General features: G+C 51.4%; 3 protein-coding genes across 10 annotated transcripts; all 3 read right to left on the minus strand.

Moving 5' to 3' along the window:
* Window positions 1-347: 347 nt before the first annotated feature.
* On the minus strand, window positions 348-5,700 carry trmt9b (tRNA methyltransferase 9B). Of its 2 annotated transcripts, none has more exons than XM_085916053.1 (4): window positions 5,687-5,700; window positions 3,017-3,216; window positions 2,755-2,928; window positions 348-2,623 (listed from the first exon to the last, which is right to left on the minus strand). In XM_085916053.1, the coding sequence occupies exons 2-4, from the start codon at window positions 3,168-3,170 to the stop codon at window positions 1,761-1,763; spliced, it is 1,191 nt and encodes a 396-aa protein (XP_085772179.1). In that variant the 5' UTR covers window positions 3,171-3,216; window positions 5,687-5,700; the 3' UTR covers window positions 348-1,760. The 2 variants fall into 2 exon arrangements, with proteins under 2 accessions (XP_085772179.1, XP_085772178.1); XM_085916052.1 differs by lacking the exon at window positions 5,687-5,700 and adding an exon at window positions 4,516-4,825.
* A 194-nt stretch (window positions 5,701-5,894) lies between these two features.
* Window positions 5,895-8,568, minus strand: n4bp2l2 (NEDD4 binding protein 2-like 2). Of its 2 annotated transcripts, XM_085916051.1 has the most exons (7): window positions 8,446-8,568; window positions 7,246-8,018; window positions 6,983-7,107; window positions 6,831-6,919; window positions 6,692-6,768; window positions 6,354-6,557; window positions 5,895-6,122 (listed from the first exon to the last, which is right to left on the minus strand). In XM_085916051.1, exons 2-6 carry the CDS (start codon window positions 8,016-8,018, stop codon window positions 6,398-6,400), a joined length of 1,224 nt encoding a protein of 407 aa, XP_085772177.1. In that variant the 5' UTR covers window positions 8,446-8,568; the 3' UTR covers window positions 5,895-6,122; window positions 6,354-6,397. The 2 variants fall into 2 exon arrangements, with proteins under 2 accessions (XP_085772177.1, XP_085772176.1); XM_085916050.1 differs by lacking the exon at window positions 5,895-6,122 and having other exon boundaries at window positions 6,148-6,557.
* Window positions 8,569-8,648: 80 nt separating this feature from the next.
* Window positions 8,649-18,476, minus strand: brca2 (BRCA2 DNA repair associated). Of its 6 annotated transcripts, XM_085916044.1 has the most exons (27): window positions 18,272-18,476; window positions 18,052-18,158; window positions 17,684-17,911; window positions 17,462-17,522; window positions 17,350-17,402; window positions 17,191-17,219; window positions 17,014-17,125; window positions 16,892-16,947; window positions 16,727-16,817; window positions 13,165-16,650; window positions 12,999-13,097; window positions 12,841-12,910; window positions 12,506-12,768; window positions 12,247-12,431; window positions 12,002-12,180; window positions 11,766-11,936; window positions 11,381-11,696; window positions 11,150-11,305; window positions 10,878-11,025; window positions 10,692-10,801; window positions 10,431-10,608; window positions 10,181-10,347; window positions 9,921-10,059; window positions 9,595-9,863; window positions 9,367-9,489; window positions 8,899-9,286; window positions 8,649-8,807 (listed from the first exon to the last, which is right to left on the minus strand). In XM_085916044.1, exons 2-26 carry the CDS (start codon window positions 18,083-18,085, stop codon window positions 8,921-8,923), a joined length of 7,089 nt encoding a protein of 2,362 aa, XP_085772170.1. In that variant the 5' UTR covers window positions 18,086-18,158; window positions 18,272-18,476; the 3' UTR covers window positions 8,649-8,807; window positions 8,899-8,920. The 6 variants fall into 6 exon arrangements, with proteins under 6 accessions (XP_085772170.1, XP_085772175.1, XP_085772174.1 ...); XM_085916049.1 differs by having other exon boundaries at window positions 8,652-9,286; window positions 16,727-16,775; XM_085916048.1 differs by having other exon boundaries at window positions 8,652-9,286; window positions 12,539-12,768.
* Between the last annotated feature and the right edge of the window lie 230 nt (window positions 18,477-18,706).

An 18,706-nucleotide genomic window follows, 5' to 3' on the forward strand; every position in this document is an offset into this window, starting at 1 on the left:
CGGCAACTCGCAATCGTGCCGCAAATTCCTTCCGCTCCGAAGCTACGGGGCGACGGCCCACCCCCAGCTAGCGCCACGTTTGCCATCTGCGGCTTGATGAGCAGCCGTCCTGGAATTAACGGCAGCAGACGGTCGCTCGAGCGATGACGGCCATTGTTTGCTTCAGAGCTCATATTTGGCTAGCGTAGAGATCCGAGCAGATGTCTGGATCTGAGACGCTTGAAAAGGGACTCAAACACAACAAATTGACAAGTCAACGGAAAACCTACCAGAAAGTTCTTTGTCTCAGTGTCTTCTACCTTGATGGTGATGTTGAAACTTTTTATCAAAAGAAGCATTTTGCCCATCAACGCAAGAACTTTTAATCAAGAAAGAGACGACGTACGCACGTCATTGACAGCACAAACACACAACACACCTCCTTGGCACAATGTTTCAAGTTTCCATGGAAATCACAATGGGCGATATACAGTGCGACGTCGTTTCACAGTATGAAAGGCGAGCGAGCGAGCGCCGTTTTCCGCCACGTTAGCAACGCCCTACCGAAGCATAGCAAAAGAAGACAAATCCATTCAAAAATAGAACAGCAAAAAAACATCAATGAGACAAACACTAAAGTTTCTACATGACAATGTGAAGACTTGAATAAAAAGGAACAGTCGTGCGTTGCAGCCACGGAGGAATTTCGGCTTCAAGTCTGGCTGGCTGGAGAAAGAGAGAGAGAGAGCCACTCTCCAAAGTGACAGGCAGACACACATTGGAAAAATGGCGCCATTTTTACATGTGCCACTCGCATTTCTTTCAAGCTAAAAAAAAATCTAAAGTATTATTTCACCGTGGCATTTTCTGACAACAGTGATGTGTATTTTAGTGTAACATTTGAGTATTATTTTCCACATGTTTTTGAGTCAAAACAATGTCGACTAGTGTGATTTAAAATGCATCCACCAGGTGGCGCTATTTTTCCTCCATTCAAAACACACTGTTTATTTCATAAAGATGAAGTCTAATATTTTGATCGTGCCTTGCCCCTGAAATAACTATGCTTGTATGTAAAACCAAAGTGAGTCAATCTGACAAATGTCCAGCGGAAAAATAAATCAAAGATCAGTTGTGCGTTGCAGCTGCAGGGGAACCTTTTCCTTTGTAAGATAGCAAACTTGTGGAATCATCAAGTGCGAGAACCCGTAGACTGATTTTTTTCCCCCCTTTACTGATTTTGGGGTGGGGGCAATTTCTTCCATCCATATTTGTGTTTGGTCTCATATTGCAGAGTTGACGTCATATCTTTTGTTTTGATGAATGTTATTGCTTCGGCTCACCAAGTGTGCCTCATCTTCTGACTTGTGCCACTCCCATTACAAAATGCCTGAAGGAGTTTCGATTCTCCACGCTAAAAATGTCTTTTTCAATTGATTAAAAAAAAAAAAGGACATCCCCAAATTGTCCACCAGGGGGATTGACCATTTTCTGCAAGACTGCCCTGTTATTAGACGTTTGTTGGATCATGTAAAAAGCGGGTCCATCCAACACCCGAGAAATCATTAGGGGGCAAGGGGGACTAAAACAAATCAGTCGTGTATTGCAACCTTGGAATAACTTTTGCGTTCGTAAGACTGTCAACTCCTTGAAACATCAAGTAAAAGTCCAAACGGAGCTCCTGGAATCTTCCAGTGAACGTAAAAACCCAGATTCAGTGCTAAAACTCGTAGGCAGACCATACAAATGGCGAAATAAATTAAAAAAGAAACTAAAAGAAATCAGATTTGGTCAGGCTCCACCTTCTCGGCCACCACGCACCAGTTGGCGTGGTCGAAAAAGGCGCGGCGGACGCGGAGTTGGGCCACGTGATTGGCAATGAGCTCGGCCAGCTCGCCCTCCCTGAACACGTGGTAGTACCTCAAGCAGGAGCCGTCGCTCGCCGCCTGGCTCTCCGGCCCGGGGCTCTCCGGCCCGGGGCTCTCCGGCCCGGGGCTCTCCGGCCCGGGGCTCTCCCTCTGGAAGGGCACCAGGTCGGGCAGAGCCAGGGCGCCGCATTCCGGCGCCAGGGCCGCGCCGGCGCCGCGCTGCTCTTTGGGCTTCTCGTGCAGATCGCTGCCCGAGCCAAAGACATCCTCCTCCGACCCGACCGTGGCTGGTGGCGAGAAGAAGCTGGACAAGTGGCGCATGAGAGCCCGGCCTCGTCCTTGCCGGCCCACCGCGCCGCCGGTGGGCGACGAAGCGCCGAGCTCCCGGGACGACGAGCGGGACAAGGACAAGCTCCCAAAGTCCAAGACCGAGTCCAGGGAGCGGGAGAAGAACCAGAGTTTGAGTGAGCCGGGCGCGGGCGGCGTCGCCGCGTCGGCCACGGACGATGTGCTTCGGACCTTCCTGTGCTTGTCGCCGCTGTTGTCCCCGATGGTGTCGCTGACGCTCTGGGCCGCCGGCCGGCCGGGCGGCGGTCCGGCGTCGGGGGAAAGAAGGCCGGGGTTCCACGGGACGAAGATGTCCTGCTTGTCAAACTTGCGGCGCTTCTGCTCCATGGCCCAGACGTAGATCATGACGTGGCCTCCCACACGCAGCGTGCGCGCCATCTCCCTTATTGCTCGGATACGACGCTCTTTGGTGGACAAATGGTGGATGACTGCGGCGCAAACAAAAAGTTGTCTTTAGCCACGATGAGGATGCCAAAGCGCCATTCATTGTTTTGATTTGCAAATTGTGTGAAATTTGGTCTTTCCACTTGAGAATGGGGGCGTTGTCACTTGACCTGACCTGCAATGGACAGCACGGCGTCGAAGCAGCCGTCCCGGTAAGGCAGGTGGAGCCCATCGCACATCTGCACCTCGTGGCCTCGGCTTCCGGCAAAGTCCACCAGGGGGCGACAAACATCGCAACCCAGCTTGAACACTCCCTCGTTAATGTCGAGGTATTTGCCGTTGCCGCAGCCTGCAAATAGGTGCATGAAAAAATGAAAGTCATTTTATAACGAGCGGGGTTTTTTTTTTTTCCCCTGCTTATTGATGGCGGGACCCACCGACGTCGGCGACGATGCTCCCGGGCGGCTGGTCCAGCAGGAACTGGCGCACCTTGGGCCAGGCCTTGTAGCGGCTGTCGTTGAAGAAAGGCGCGATGGTGTCGTAGACGCCGTGCACGTGCTCCCGCTCCAGCCGGCTGGCCGCCTCGTCCATCCTCGACCAGCGTCTAGCGCCGTCGCGCCTACCGAGCGAACGCCAACTACAGATTGAGACATCAACGTTGCAGGTGACAAGGCCTCACCTTTGTTTCATTTGGAATCTCACCTGCCTGCCGTGCCAGCACGTGTGCAAGCGTGTGTGACTTTATTCTTGACATTTCTAATAAATCTGTGTATGAGAAATGTCAGCCTACTAAAGTGCATATTCAGCGCAGTTAACAATGGAGCTAGCGCCGCCGAAGCTGCAGGAGGAATATAAAAAGGTCACGAGATCAAATCCGGCGAGCAATTACTGCAAGGGCACGTTACAGCGTCAGCTCGCATTCCCGGCAGCTCGCTTGGCCTCGCACGACTTTCACCGGGGGCACAAATCCGTACGGCTGCAGTTGCAGGTTTTGTCGACAAATCCCTGAACTCGTACGTCACGTTTCCCACTGCTCCATTTGCCTTCCGAGACGGCGGCTTTGGCCTGTCCCGGACATGAGATTTGGGATTTCTGCTTCTGTTCGGTGTCCCGATGCTCTTCAACGAGAGATCTTTTCTATCGTTTTCAGTTGAGCTCTGCCACCAGACGCCTATCGATGACAAACACAACGAAACAATCCATCGATAGCTCCCCGGCTCGGCATTTCTGCGAGCAAACGGAGGCCAGCCGCGGGCTGAATGATCACGCTGTGATTTCTAGCGAGTGCCCGTCTGATGAGGTCACGGGAGGTGATAGCGGCGAAACCTTGGAACATTAAACACAGATGCTGATGCTGATGGCCACCATAAAGGCCTCCGAGGGCCTATTTGCAGAGCTGCTTGCATCAGCATCCCATTCAAGTGGAAGGAAAACATGGATTATGTAACACTGTCCTCCTTTAGCATCCCTCCTGCCTCACCAAAGTGAGGTACTCGTTATGTAATCGGCAACAGGGAGACATTGTAATTGAGAGGTAGCATCCGAGCGATGCAGCGGAGCTGAGGGGAGCTGAGGGGAGCTGAGCTACCCTTGGAGCAAGCAGCCAGAGGTCAGTCAGTCACATCGTGCTCATTTCGACGGACTGATCAGGACTGAGCAGACGTGCGCAACAGTGGAAGAAGTTGCCAGCTCATCCCTTCCAACAGTAGACAAACAGGTTTAGTGGCGGGCGTCAAATTGAACCCGCACGTAGTCAAGACACAATTCAATTGTTGATTTAACCTGAGGAGCCTGTCATCTTTATTGCCGCAAGTAAGGAACAAAAACATTTTGCCCAAGTGAATGAGCACATCTTTCAAGAGACCATTTGTCTAATACTTGAATCAAATCGTCTCATATAGTCAGCATGACACAATTGGCGACGAAAATGTCTCACCATGAACGAATGGATCGAGAAGCGTTGCCGCGGTGGCCGCCTCAGGCTCCTCGCCCGCCCGCCCGCCGCAAGTAAACTTCTCGCTCGTCCTCGTTAATTGGCACCGGGCGGCCACGCACCTGCCACTTCTGTCCACGGCGGGGACATTACTCCTTTGAATCAATCCACGTTACGTTACGTCGCACGCGTGAAGAAACGAGTCACCGTCGTACTCGTTAGCCGTGCGAGAGCGGCCGCCGTCAACGAGCGGCGGCGCGGTCGGAGAGCCATCATCATCATCATCACCGCCGCCGCCGCCGCGAACACTTGTAAAGACGACCGTTGGCATGCCTACAGCTGCTTCCGGCTTGGGGTAGACAATAAAATAAAAGAGCAACTCAGTGGTGGAAATGGTTCCCGATTTGGAACGTCAAGCAATCTTTCGAGGATGAGGGTAAATTGAATTAAATGTCAGATGGTGCTGTGTCGTCTATACAGAATAAATATTTCCCATTGTTCAACCAATAGCAAAACAATGCTTTTATTTGGAAAGGTTGCTATTTGTGTTGTTGATAGTTATGACGACAACTTGACTCGCCTTGGATGAGCGTGCTCTCGTAAAGCACGCGGTGCAGTGGCAACGTTCGCATGTGATTGGCTCTCCGCATCATGTGACCAACAAAGGAGCTGTCCGTCACGTGTACGCGCGTAAACGAGCACGCGCTCCATGATATAGGAAGTTCCCCGATGGCTGCGTGTAGGTCAAATCACGTGATCGTTTGGTTTAGGACAGCTACCATGCAGAGAATGCTACTTTCTATTTTGCAAGCGATACAGACATGATTCCGTTGCATGTATGAATAATCGTAGTGTGTTTTACACGAGTGGGCGTGGCATTCGTTAAAGTAGTGCACTGATTGGCACATCCACCTCTTGTGTGCAAGGTTCGATTCCGGCCTTCCCGTGCCTGCGTAGGTTTCCTCTTGCAAAGGACTCATCAAATATGATGTGATGTTTTTTGTAAATAAAACATCATCAAAGTATTTGTGTTCATTTGTAAGCGCTTCATCACCACCATTCAGAGAGCACAAAGGCCCAGGCGCATCATAATCATCAGCCGCAGCAGCACAGCAGAGCAGAGCACGCATGTGACTGTGGGATGTGGACGGCGTGAGATGAGAAATCTACTTACTGAGGTGAAGCTCTCTGGTGTGTCACGTTGCCATTCATTACATCTCTTCAGCCATCCTGCATTATTTTTCAAGGACACAATCGACAGCCTCCCATTGGTTGAGCTCCTCCGGGCAAAAAAAAAACCCAATCATCATTTGTTATGTTTGTGAATGTCAGTGCCAGGGTAGTTTCTTGACAACGGCTGATCTGAACATTCAAAACAAAAATTTACTCCACCAACATCTTTACACATTCAAAATGTCAGGGTGGGGGGCGGGGCGGATGTGTCGCGTGTCCATATTTCAAAACAACAACAATTAATTAACGAAAGGGCAAGATTTGTTGGCCAGGGATGGGGGGAAAAAAGGACTGAAGGACGTGGGAGCCGAAAGCTTTTCGGAGCTGGCTGGGTGTATGGAGAACCGGATGGATTGGAGACTCCAATGGAAGCTCATCTGAGGACGACCGAGAAAGATGGGAGGGGGGGGAAAAAAGACAACAAACTGACTTTTCTTTTTCTTTCATTGAGAAAAAAGCTTTGTAGCTCTGAAAAAGTACATATACATATATACATAGTATAAATGTAAAACAGGACAATCTAACAAAAAATAGCTTTTTTTTTGCTGTGAAAAAACACAAGACTTCATTAACGTTTCTAAAACAGGACGATAAAAACTGTACAAAACCAGCGAGTCTTTCAATCATTGTTGGTGGCGAAATCCCGCTTGCACTATTTGAAGTGAGCTCCATCTTCGCTCTGCTCCGTTTGGTGCCGCTGCTGGACGTGTTGCGGCTCCTGAGAACTCAACACCGCATCCACGGAAACGGGCCACCAGAAGCGATCCAGCATCTGAGCGATCTTCTCCTGAGACACGCCGTGCTTGTTCCTCCTGTGAGGGGGTAACGAGACAAGGACAAGAAAAACTCGATGTGCGAGCAGCTATAAAAAGCCATAAAGGGATCTCCAAGAACAATAAGCTCCTCGCAGCTCAGCTTGTCATAAAAGAAAACAAATCAACATTACTTCTCCAGCTCGTAGGGGTCATACTTCCAGCTGGTGTTTGGCTCACAAAAGTCCACCTGGTATCCTTGCTGCAAAGCCTGTGGATCACATTCCAAAAAAATGAAACTGCATGTCCATGTCGTAAGCGGAGGCAAGCTACCATCTGCACGTAGGGCTTCATCTCCCAAGCCTGCATGTTGGTGTTGTCGATGATGACGGGAGAGCGGCCGTCGCGCATGGCGTCGCTGGCTGAAACGCAGGCCGACGACAACGTGACTTCAACGTTGCGCAACTCAAATGTTTTGGTCTCACCTCTTTGATGGTTCCACTCGTGCGCCTCTCCGAGAAGGTTGGGCTCGTAGCGGTAGCCGCTATCGTGGACAAAGTAGTCGTCTGTGCTCAGAATGAGCCCGCTGGGACCCGTCGCCAGCAACTCCCTGTCAGCGGTGTTGGGGGAAGGGGAGAAAAAAAAAAAAAAAAAGTCTTGCGACTACACACATACCGATAATCCGTTCTCCCTCTGTTTTTAAGTGGCAACCGGGTCTCTCACATGATACTAATTGTGTGGGCCGTACCTCGCCATTGTGGTTTTGCCCGAGCCCGGCAGGCCTCTCATGAGAATGAGCACCAAAGATGAAGTTTGGTCAAGGGGTGCGTCACAATGCTGTCGCCGGGGGTCATAGTTCTCCGAGTGACGTTGCGCCGGCGCATCGTACGACCACCCGGCGTCATGAGCGTCGTGATGACTGTAATGAGGGGGTGGCGAGAACCTGGGGAAAGGCGGGAATCGAGGGGGATAGCGATATCGCATGTCGCCGCTAGGAGGTGGAGGTAAAGGGTGGTGGAATCTGTGGAATGATCTGTGATTTGGAGGTGGGCGCAACATTGGATGAGGATCATAATCCGGGTGATTCCAAGAAGGCCATCTCAAGTTGTGAGTGTAATACGGCTCGTTTCTGTGCCAGCGAGGCCACCGCTTTTGTTTTTCTGGACCTCTGCCCGTGTCCCACATCTTGGGAGGTTTTCCTGAAGCTTTGCATCGGTCTTCCCCCTTCTCTGGGAGTTTGCGCGTTGATGTTTCCAGTTGTTTGGAAGCGTCCCGTTCTTTCTCAACTTCATCGTCAATGGCTTGGATTTCTTTGTAAAAGTCACTCAGCGATTCGTCAATGTGCTCCTTTGGGGGGAAGGCAGGACCAATGAAGGTGGCGCTGGTGAAACCCACCTTTTTTAAAACGCACTGGACATCCGGAGCCTCTTTGTGGAAAGCCTCACTCTCGGGAGCACTTTGTTCCGCTTCCACTGGAGCATCGGCAGAGTTTTGGACGCATGAGGAAGCCGCATGAGACATCTACACAAGATTTCCAAAATACTCTTATAATTTAAAGTAGGGCTGCAATAATCAAACATTGCTGAATATCCCAGATCACCTCAGATAAAAAATAAAAAAAAAGGATTTTGCCTTATTCATCAAAATCTTCATGGCAATTTATGAACAATTGATCATAAGTGGGAGATGATCCCATGCTGTCTGTTGAGCACGTTTGTTTGTTTGTTTGTTTATGGTAAGACCAGTCGCATTTGTAACAAAAGTGCACAACGACGTGTCTTGATTTACCTGCTGCTAATTGAAGTCGAGGCAGACACTCCCAAAAGCAAACTTTGTAAAGTAAAGTCCCTTGTAACCGTACACGCAAGCTGGCCAAAGGGCGACTAAGTTTAATGTTAACACAAAGTCATGTTATGTCAAGTAGCGTTCATCCGTAAAACGTGCTTACCTCAGGTTACGTGATTATGGTAGAAGAAACAAAAGCACAAGGGAGATGACAGGCTGCTGCCACATTGCTAAAGCTAACTCAGCGTTTACGGACGTGACGTCAGCGACGCCATCAATGCTGCCTTTCGGGAAGTTGGAAAGCAGGAGTTTAACAACTTCTGGCCAGAGAAAGTTCCGTGAGAAAGCTACTCAAACATGGAAGTTCGGCATAACCCTGCCTCGTTTTGTCACCTTCATTTATTTTCAAAAACATTTCTCGAATACAGATAGCTTTGTTGTTAACATTCGCCTGGAAGGTAAGGACAACATAAATTCCCACCTTCATGGAATGCAGCTGAACGGGCGCACCGCGCCACCTAAAGACTGGCAGGAAACATTGCACATATGTGTCTGATGACCTTTCCCGTTAAGCAACCACTATTTACATCTTAAATAAGAAAAATAATCGACTCACTTTTTTTCTCAGTAGTTTGCAGTTACAGTGCATCGCCGACATGTAACGCCTGCGTGTCAATCATGGCCAGCTCGTTGTCATTGACCCAGGCTTCCTCTTCCTTTACCTCGGGTGGGCTTGCAGATAGAGGTGCCAGGTTTGGAGTGGGTACACGATTTGAAGCGTGGGGCGGGTCGGCTCTCCGAGGAGGTGTGAACGTTTTGTTGACGGAGGGTGAAGCGGCCAAGCGCGGATGGACAAACAACGGCGGGGACGGCACGCGAGAGAGGGAGTCCACGGCCCGTCTCCTCTTCCAGCTTCTCGGGTCTTTCTCCGATGAAGAAGCATTGGCTGGCGGCTGAAAATTCCTGCTCAGTGGAGTGAAACAGCCCAGGCTTTTGATTGGCTGCTGAGATGCGGTTTGCAAAGGGAAACACAATTTCAAAAACAAATCACGTCATTGAGTACAGGTGTAAATAGAAACCTTACGTTTGTCCTCAAGTGTTGCGTCGGTGGAGTTTTGAGAGAGGGAGAGCCGACGGAGCTCCACACGGCAGACTTGAGCACCTGGGAAAGTTTGTCCTCAGCGCACGCTAAGAAGTTCTCTTGTTCCTGAAATACACACACGCAAAGGACAACAATTCACAACAGCAAAAAATGGATGCACACAAGTGCCAGAGCAGAGCACAGGAACACTTGCTGTTACTTGAGACGTACCCGCACAAGGTTCCTGAGCTGTGCGAGGACTTTTTGTAGATGCTCTTCTTTGGGGTTGGTGGAAAAGACGGTGAGGTCTCCTGCGTACACGACGGGGGTGGGGCGCGTGGACTGGGCCCTCAGCTGCAGGTTGCTCAGAGAGAGCAGCACGCCGGGCCTCACGACATCCAGCAGGTCGGTCTGAAGCAGGCTGCTGAAACAACGTACCTTCACAAAGTTCATGTTGCGGTCCACCAAGTAGAAGGCTGGAGAAGGGCCTGAGTGAAAATCTGAGTTCTTACATCAAAGTCTGCTGAATTGATGTTCATAAAGAGAAGAGCACAGACCTTTTCCGTCCAGCACGCTGACGACACATCCTGTCAGATCGACCTCGCCGCACGGAGGACGGAATTCCGGGTTTTGAAGAGCCACAAATTCGGTGGACACTCTCGGTTGAAAGCACGCCGATAACCATTCCGGAGAAGTCTGAATGAAAACCACAAAATGAAAATATTTTTTTTAGTGACCTACAAGGACTGTCCACTACCTGGGCTCTCCTCGCTGCCCATTTCACTGCGCTAACGAGCTAACTGACCAGCTTGGTTACCTGAAGGTCCTGAAATTGTGTCTTTTTGTTGGCGCTGAGCTGAAGCGTGGCAAGACCGTCACGCTGCTTTCTGTTCGACGTGGTCAGGTTGTAGACTTTGTATCGACCACCTTCCTTTAGCAAGCCCAGCGTGTCCGAGGACGGCCGCCAAAGGTTCAATTGGTAAACTTAAACGACAACAAAAAAAAAAAAAACAGAGACGTGAGTGTACATAAAATAGAGCCGGGTGGAGTCAGAGATGGCGGCTCACTGGCGCCGGTGGGATTCAGAGAGTCGGCCACGCAGAGTCTCCAGACGGGGGTGACGTCTCTCTGAGGGCAGCTCGCCGGGCCGTTTTGGTAGCGATCCAGCAACTGCGCCCGTTTCTTGTCCACGAGCCAACGTCTGTAAGCTTGCAGCGTCTCCAGCTGCCGCTGGCTCAGATGGGACTGCGACAAACAAGCCGTGATGACGATCAAGGCTCTCCGCCGACCTCGCTCGCATCTTAGCTAAGCTAAGCCTCAAATGTTACCTCCAGCTCAGCGAGGTCATCTCCCACAGCCTCGTAGAGCTCCTGCCCGTCCTGCAAACCTCGGACATCTGGATGACTCGCGTTGCGTCTTCGAGCTTGTAATTTGGTCTCTGCAAAAGGCCACAGTTCAATTTCCTCCCCAGAAGTTTTGTTTCCACCTTGCGCCAAAGAAATAACAGAGCGCACCCTTGTCCTCCCGTTCCAGCTCGGCTTCCATTTTAGCATAAAGCGCCTCCATGGCCTTCTGCTTACGGCTGTTGTAACAAGCTTCCTCTTTCTCTTCGGCGCGGGCCGAGCGGAACACCACGCCTCCGTCCGACTTCCTCTCCATCCACTGAATTTCAACACATTTCATTTCTTGATTATGGATGCAAGCAAGGTATAACTCGGAGAGCCAGGACAGAAGTGGAAGATTTTTTGCAACCTCTTGGCGCCTTATTTGAACAAAGGTGGCCCACCTGAAGGGGGTAACTTCTCAGAAGCAAAATGTCCACGCAGCCAACAGGCCCTCCGTTACTGTACAGCGACGACAGCGGAAGCGGGAACGGCCGAGGATCTCGGTGAAACCCAAGCTTGGCGTCCCATCGCGCGGGTCTGGTGCTATTGGCAAAAATCTTCAGAAAAATAAACGAGGTGTTGTTTTTATCCAGAGGCGAGCTGCCCAACCACAATGCTACAAAAAAAAAAACCTTCAACATGAGCGAGCTCGGCGCCTCCAGCGGCGCGCAGGCCTCCTGCGATCCCACCAGCTGAGCGCCGTGGGTGATGAGCTTCCCGCCTTGGGCCAGTCGACCCTTGAGGAGCATCTGGCTCAAGGGCTCATCCAGCTGTGTCCTCAGCGCGTACCAGCCGTCGGTCAGCCACACCACGGCGCAGGCGTTTTCCGTCGGGCTTCCCTCGTCTACCCCGCACACGCACAGAACCAGAGTCTTGGCCGGCGTGTCGTCCTTTTCCGTGATCTTCCTCAGCGCGGGCCTGCGGCTGTGGTCCACCTCCACGTCATACCTGACACGACGCAGATTTGACGATGACTCCCGTCGACGGGCGGGCATTAAAAGAAAGGTCCGTTGTCACCTGTATTTGAGCTGCAGTAGGACCCTCTCGGGGGTGAGGCAGCGGCCTCCCATGCTTTCTGGGAAGGACCTCTCCATGCAGGCCAGCTTCCACACAATCCACCTGTAGTGATTGCGCACCCACTCGTCACTCAGCAATTTGGGATCCACGCCGGGCGTGTCGCACAAGGCCCTGAATGAAGCGAGACGTCAACCGGTTGAAGAGTTCGGCGGCCACCTGCGAAGGGGCTTGCCGACCTATAGAAGTGCTCTTTGCCGGCCGTCCCGTCCCCGCCGGGAATCAGCCGTCCGCCGTCGGCGAGTCGGACGGCGGCCAAGGCTTCCGTCTTGTAGAAGAGCTGCAGATGGAAGCGATAAGCCTCGGCGGTCTGGCTGGTGACGTCGCACACGTGCCCGTGCACTCCGCATTCGAACAACTGCCAAGACCACACAAAGCTGTCAGCGGCCTGATGGTAACGTTTTGATCGTGTGACCCGCCCCACCTTTTTGCGGGTGTACTTGGCCGGGGACCTCCGAGCCACCGCGTCCTTGAAAGGTATCCTGGCGGCGCCCGAGGTTTTGGCTCGAAACAAGGCGCCGGGCAAAGGCTTTATGGTCTGGTGCTTCTTCTTCCAGATTCTCATGTCTTGCATGTCTCGCGCCAAGTCAACGTCATCCGACGCCGTCCCTGCGGACACGGCCAAATACAATCTAACGTCTGGCTGGCTTGCGTCAAGTAACTCAAAGATGCAAAATGTTAACCTTGACTCCAACACGAGACGTCACGGCTCATACTTTGGTCCCAGGCGGTTGCGGGAGGGGCCGCCGTGCTGCTTTGTGTTGTTTTTGGAGGTTTTGTGGCGCTCTGTTCAACCACTCTTCTGAACGGAGGAACAAAGGCGGGAGGCGAGATTGCGTCATCGCTCCTCCTCGGTCGCGCCTCGCTCTTGAACCACGAAGGAAGTAAAGTCAAGGAGGACCGCCGGTCGCTCCTCGGTGACGCGGCGGCCTCGATGAAACCGTCTCTGGAGGGAAGAGAAGACCGACCGCCAGGTCATGATGTTGTGATGGACGGAGCGCGTGGGTTACCTGCTCACCTGAGCGGTGTGGTGATGTTTGGGCCCAGCCACACGTTGGCCGTGATTGCCGGCCTGTCCTTTGTCAGACCTTCCAAAGAAACACACAAGCCCCCAAACCTCCTTGACGGCGACACTTTTCATTCTTTCCAGAAAGTGCGAGAGCTCGGCGGTTTTACCTTTGGGACAGCTGGTGAGAGGACAGAGCCGGACTCCTCGCCGACTATCGACACATCTGTCCAGTTGGTCTAGCAGTGCTCGTTTGGCGGGGGGTTGCTCTGGAATGACGGAGATCATCATTGCTTGACAAGGTCGCGGCCGCGACGACGGCGTTGGGATGGTTACCGGGCCGTTGTGTGTTTTCCGCTAATCTTTTGCCAGGCGCTCGCCCCCGTGCATCGCAGGCGTCCTTCTCCGGCGGCGCGTCTTCCAAACTCGCCGCGACATTCTCGTCCTCCAGCAAAGCTTTGGTGCAGTCCAGCGCTTCCCGGGCCAGAAACAACTGCTGCGTTTCAGTGCAGTCCGTCAGGTCCGAGGGCTCCAAGTTGACCACGGCGCCATCGCTGGACGTTTGCCACCTGCGGGGACTCGGACCTTGAGGGAGCGCAGCTGGCGAAGGCACGCTGATGTTTTTCTCGTACGCGGCCGGCGGAGCTCCTTCGTCAAAGAGAGCTTTGGCTTTCAGGAGGGCCTGGTCGGAAACGGCCACGGACCTCCCGCTGGCTGAGCTGAACCCGTAGCTGCTCATTTTCTCACTTGTTTTTGCGTTTGGTTCCTCGTTGAGGGGATGGGTCGCTTTCTTTTCGGCCGCAGACGACGAGAAGCCGGAGTCTTTGTCATCCAGCAGTGCTTTTGCTCTCGCCACGGCGTCGTCAGACACAAGAACTTTTTTGCCGCCGGCTGTGCTAAAGCCACAATTGGCGGACGGAGACGTCGGCACATCGGATGTGAAGAAATTCGCCGAAGCTCTTCTGCCGCCGGCCGTCGGGGATGGGACATTTTGCAAGCGAGCGTCACTCCGGATGGATTTGGCTATGGTCACGGCTTCGTGGGACACGGACACGCTCTTCCCGCCGGCAGTAGAGAATCCGCTTACTTCTCGATGCTCTACCAACGATGGGGCTGACGTTGCGCCACGACTGTCCGTGACAACGTCCGCATTCTCTGAAGCGGAGGTGAGATTTTCCAAGAGCGACTGGTCTGAAAAGAAGTCACTTTTTCTGTCTGGCGGAGGGCAGACGGGATGTTCCTTGTCTTGAGTGCAAGCATCAAGCAACAATTTGGCCTTCTTGAGTGCAAGCGGTTTGCCTTTGGCTGTTTGGAAGCCGTCCGGCTGCTGCTGCTGCTGGTGGCGGAGGAGGGAGGAGCTTCCGCGCTTCGACTGCACGCTGGGCTCATCTTCTTGCAAAAGGTGTTTGGCTTTTGCCAGGGCCGTCGCAGACACCGAAACGTTTTTACCACTGGCGGTGGAGAAACCACCAGTAGGAAAATGTGAACTAGTCTCATTTTCAACAGTTTGGTTTTGAGCATCCGGCCTCTGCGGGTTTGACTTTGAAGTGGAGCCCAAGTGGTCAACGAGAGCATTGTCTGAAAATGACGTAGGCTCGCTTTTCTTGAATGTTGGGTGATGATGGGCCGGATGTTCCTCAAGTTCATGACAATCATCCAGCATGGATTTGGCTTTCTTCAGAGCAGCGGCGGAAACGGCAACTCCTTTCCCTGCCGCCGTTTGGAATCCGCTCAGCTCAGCGTCGATGGCTGACGAGCTTCTTTGCTCTTCTTTGGCCTCAGCCGACACGGATCGGCTGTTCCCTCTGGCAAGATTGAGGGAGGCGGCCGTATTGGCGAGCGGCTCTCCACCCGCCGGGTGTTGTTGGTTTTCTTTGAAGACAGACTGTGCCCTTTGCATGGCGCTGGGCGAAATCACCACACTTTTGCCACTGGCCATCTGAAAGCCATGGTGAGGCGTCATTTTGGGAAGGCCTCTGACGGATGAAGAGCCTGGAAGCGGCTCGGCGCTCTCGGTGGCGTCGATAAATTGACGGGCTTTCCGGGAGCCGCGCACACGTAGCCCCTCGTTTTCCACGCTCGCTGGAAATAAATGTTTGCTTTTCGTCAGGCACTTTTTGTAAACGCTCGGGACGCTTTCTTCGAGCGTTTTCTGGGATTCGCTTTCCATTTGATGTGCGAAAAGGGGTTGCTTGGCGACGCCGGGCTGTTCTTCAGGATTGGTCAGCGTGGCGGTCGACTCCTCCTTGGCCTCTGCGCAAAAGCTGTCATCGAAATCCATCCCGGTCAGCAAGGACGGTTCAAGGACTTTGTCAGCTTTGGATTCCGACTTGATGCTTCTGAACTGCGTGAACTCAAACTGGCTGCCTTCTTCTTCCAGGAGGCTGCACAAGGCCTTGACGTCGGCTTTCTGGGAGGCACTCAGCTGGTAGTTTGGGGACTTGGGAGTTGCGGGAATTTGCTCTCTGGTGTCACGGCGGCATTCAGAGACTCGATCGCCTTGACACGTGACTGCATTTGTGTTTCCGGGACTTTCTGGAGCATTCTCAACTTGTTTGCCGTTTGTGTCAGAAGGATCCTCTTCCAGACACACAGAGTTGTTTTGGGAATCAGCAGGAATTTCCTCTTTGACATCACCGTGGTCACCGAAGCTTTCTGGAGCAATGCCACCTTGTTGGAAGGACTGAGAGAAGCCTTGTGGTGACTCCTCTGTCTCCTTAATGTTGTCATCTTTCCGCGTACACTTTTCGGAAATGCTTGCGACGGAATCTGATTCGCATTTGATGGGCTGCTGCTGTTCAAAATGTCCTTCTGCTTCCTGCACGTTGGCTGTCCACATCTGCATACGTTTGTCAGAAGTTCTATCCAAAGGTGACACGTTTGCTAACTCTTTTAAAGTCGCTGATGCGTCCTTGGTGTCGGTCCACGTGCCAAGTAAAAGGTCTTCTGAGCACGGCTCATTTTGTTTGTTGTTTTTGGTTGGGTGACTTGCTTCAGGTTTCTCCGCGCAGGACGCCGTCACCTGCGAGATGTCGGCGCCGGCCGACAGGAAGCCGCTGTCGAACGCCGCTGGCTCGTCGCCCGACTTATCAAGAGGTGCTTCGCCATCACCGCGACTTTTGGTCTTGCGTGGGGCAAACTTGGATGCGGTCGGACGGGCCAACGGGGAGAATCCACGAGGAGGAGGCAGACCCAATTTAAGCGGAGCGCTCGGATACGACATTTGACTGAAGTCTTGCGCAAATGCACGGCCGAGCTGCGACATGTCCAAATCCTGCGGGTTGACTTGAAGCGAGGAAGGCGGCTTTTCTTCCCGTTGTTGAAACTCCTCCTTTCCATCATTGGCGGGCAGCTTATTATCCTTCACAGAGTGCTTCTCCTTCTCAATGGTGTAAATAAATGTTGTCTTTTTCTTGGCAAATGCAGCAAAGTTCAACGACAGCCTGATTGGACGGGCACGATTGCCTTCACTCGCTGGTGGTGTTGCGCATTGATCTGCCACTTGTGGAGCAGCGGCGGCGCCGGGAAGCGCAATGTCTGATAAATTCAACGGCGACCACTGTGTCAGTGCGTTATCCTCAGGTTCCTCTGGCGGAGCTTGATCGGAGAACTTGGGCTCCATTGCCACATGGTCTTCTTGCTTCCTTTCCCTTCCTTTGCTGTCAGTGGGTAACGCGCACTGGTTGTTTTCCGTCCAGTCAAGAAGATCGGCCGCCGGGCTCCGGATCACCCGGTCCCCGCCGGCTTCAGGGGGCTGCTCCGGGGATCTCCGAGGGGATTTTTGGGAGGTTGGATGAAGGCCGGCCTCTGGCAAATCAACATCTGTTGATTGGAGTTTCAATATTCATTTGTAGCATCATATCACACGTGATTTAAGATCACGGAGCATTTGAAATACCTCGTAGAACCTCAAATGGGTCACTGCTTTGTACGGCCGCAACTTCCGCCTTGACATCGTTGGACAGAGAAGGAAAAAGCTTCTGAACCAGCTAAGGAGCGCAAATGACATCAATATCGTCGTTGAAATATGTATCAAATGATAACGTAAGTGGACAGAACTCACCACGGCGCTCTTGTCCATACAAATTGTCATGGGGCTGGGACTTTCATCCGCGTTAGCTACGGGTCGACAAAACCAACAGAGTGCTTGCAGAGCTTGCCGTGTAAAATAAGACGCTTGCTTACATAAGATGAGGGTGGAAGGCAGAGGCGGCGGCGTATTCAGAGAGCTGCTCCACGAGATGTCAGGGTGGAGGTCGGCGCCCAGGCTTTCAGAGATGCGCCGTGCGTAACTGCTCTGCGTGTTTCAAAAATTTAAATTTTATTTCATGCTAACATTTGTGACTGAAGCAATGAACTTACTAGAGATGCTTGTGGCGTGTGAAGCTGATCTGATGAGAATAAAACAGAAATAAAGAGCATGAAAAAAAGCACAATACAATCATTGTCATGACAAAACTCCAATCTTATCATCAGGTAAAAAAAAAAATGATTCAATCAAAAAATGAAAAGCAAATTTACCCAACCAGTCGGGAATGCGCGAGTGTGCGATTCCATCATTTGAATGTGGGACCCTGTGTGATGACATCATCAGGTTTGGTGAACAGATACGCAGAAGCATCCCTTTACTCACGTGTCTTTGGGAGGCCCAAACAAAGACAGACTCTCGGCGCCCCATGGCAGCACTTCATTCTCTAAAGGAGGGAAAACGAGCCAAATGACTCCAGATTATAATTTGAAGCCCTCATCTCGATTTGAAAGACGTTTACACTGGTGTGAAACCTGACTTTCTTGAAACCCTTTCCTCTCTTTGAACCCCATCTTAAAACTTGACTCTGTTATGAACGTTCCTGACCTTGCAGGTCGCCACTGTCCGGGGACGCAACGCAGCTCCGTCTGAACACCTGAGGTGTTGAAGACTGTGGCACGCGGGCAGAAACCCTTTTGCGTAAAGGCGTCTTGAAATTTGCCTCCTGGTTGGGACAAAGTTCCTCTTGATCATCTGAATCAGAGAGGTTTGCTTCTTTTGAGGACGCTCGTGCGGTCAACACCTGGAACCAGTCGGGGTCTACCTGTCCCAATTCTGTCATGAAAAGAAGAAGACTATAATTACTACAGGATGTCAAAATAGAAAGGGCATTTGATTTGATTTGGACATTTTTGTGAGTAGAAATATTAATGTGATGGGCCTCATAAAAATCATCTTTTGAGACTGCTCGTTACCTTTCCAGAGTTCTTCTGTCAAACAGTCGTACATGCTATCTGTGAAGGTAAGAAATTCTCTCCTCGAGACTGAAATGCTCCCAAATATTTGGTCCTGTTTGGCACACCTGTGGAAGTCATAAACACACTTGAAATGTCAAATGGTTTACAGTGTTTGTTAGGAAAAAACACCTCCAAGTTTTTCGTCCCACTAAAACGATCTGAATTTTACGCCACTTACCATAACGGCGTGAGGTGGGTTTTCAAGAAAACGCAATATTTCACATAAAGTGTCAAAGTTATAAGACAAAAATACACTTAAATGGGTCGAAGGTTCGAACTTGTAACGAATGTTAAAGCTCTCAACATTTAAGGTCGTTTTGTACCAAGCAAACCTCGCGCGCCTCACCGGATACCGGAACTCCGCGAGGCTCGCCTTCAAAATAAGATTTCGGTCGTTCCAAAACTGGGTATGGCCGCGAACGCGCAAAACGTCATTATCGTGTGACAAATTAGGCGTTATGAATTGTAAATTAATCACATTATGTTGGAATACAGTATAAAAAATAAAAATATTTAAATTATTGAACACTTTTGAAATGAAAACAGCTTTATTTTGAAAATTAAATAGGTTAAAAACAAGATTTTACTGAAACAAAAATGCTAATAAAACAGC

Source organism: Syngnathus leptorhynchus, chromosome 7, assembly GCF_054491065.1.
Source record: "Syngnathus leptorhynchus isolate UIUO chromosome 7, UIUO_Slep, whole genome shotgun sequence".
Lineage (NCBI taxonomy): Eukaryota > Metazoa > Chordata > Actinopteri > Syngnathiformes > Syngnathidae > Syngnathus > Syngnathus leptorhynchus.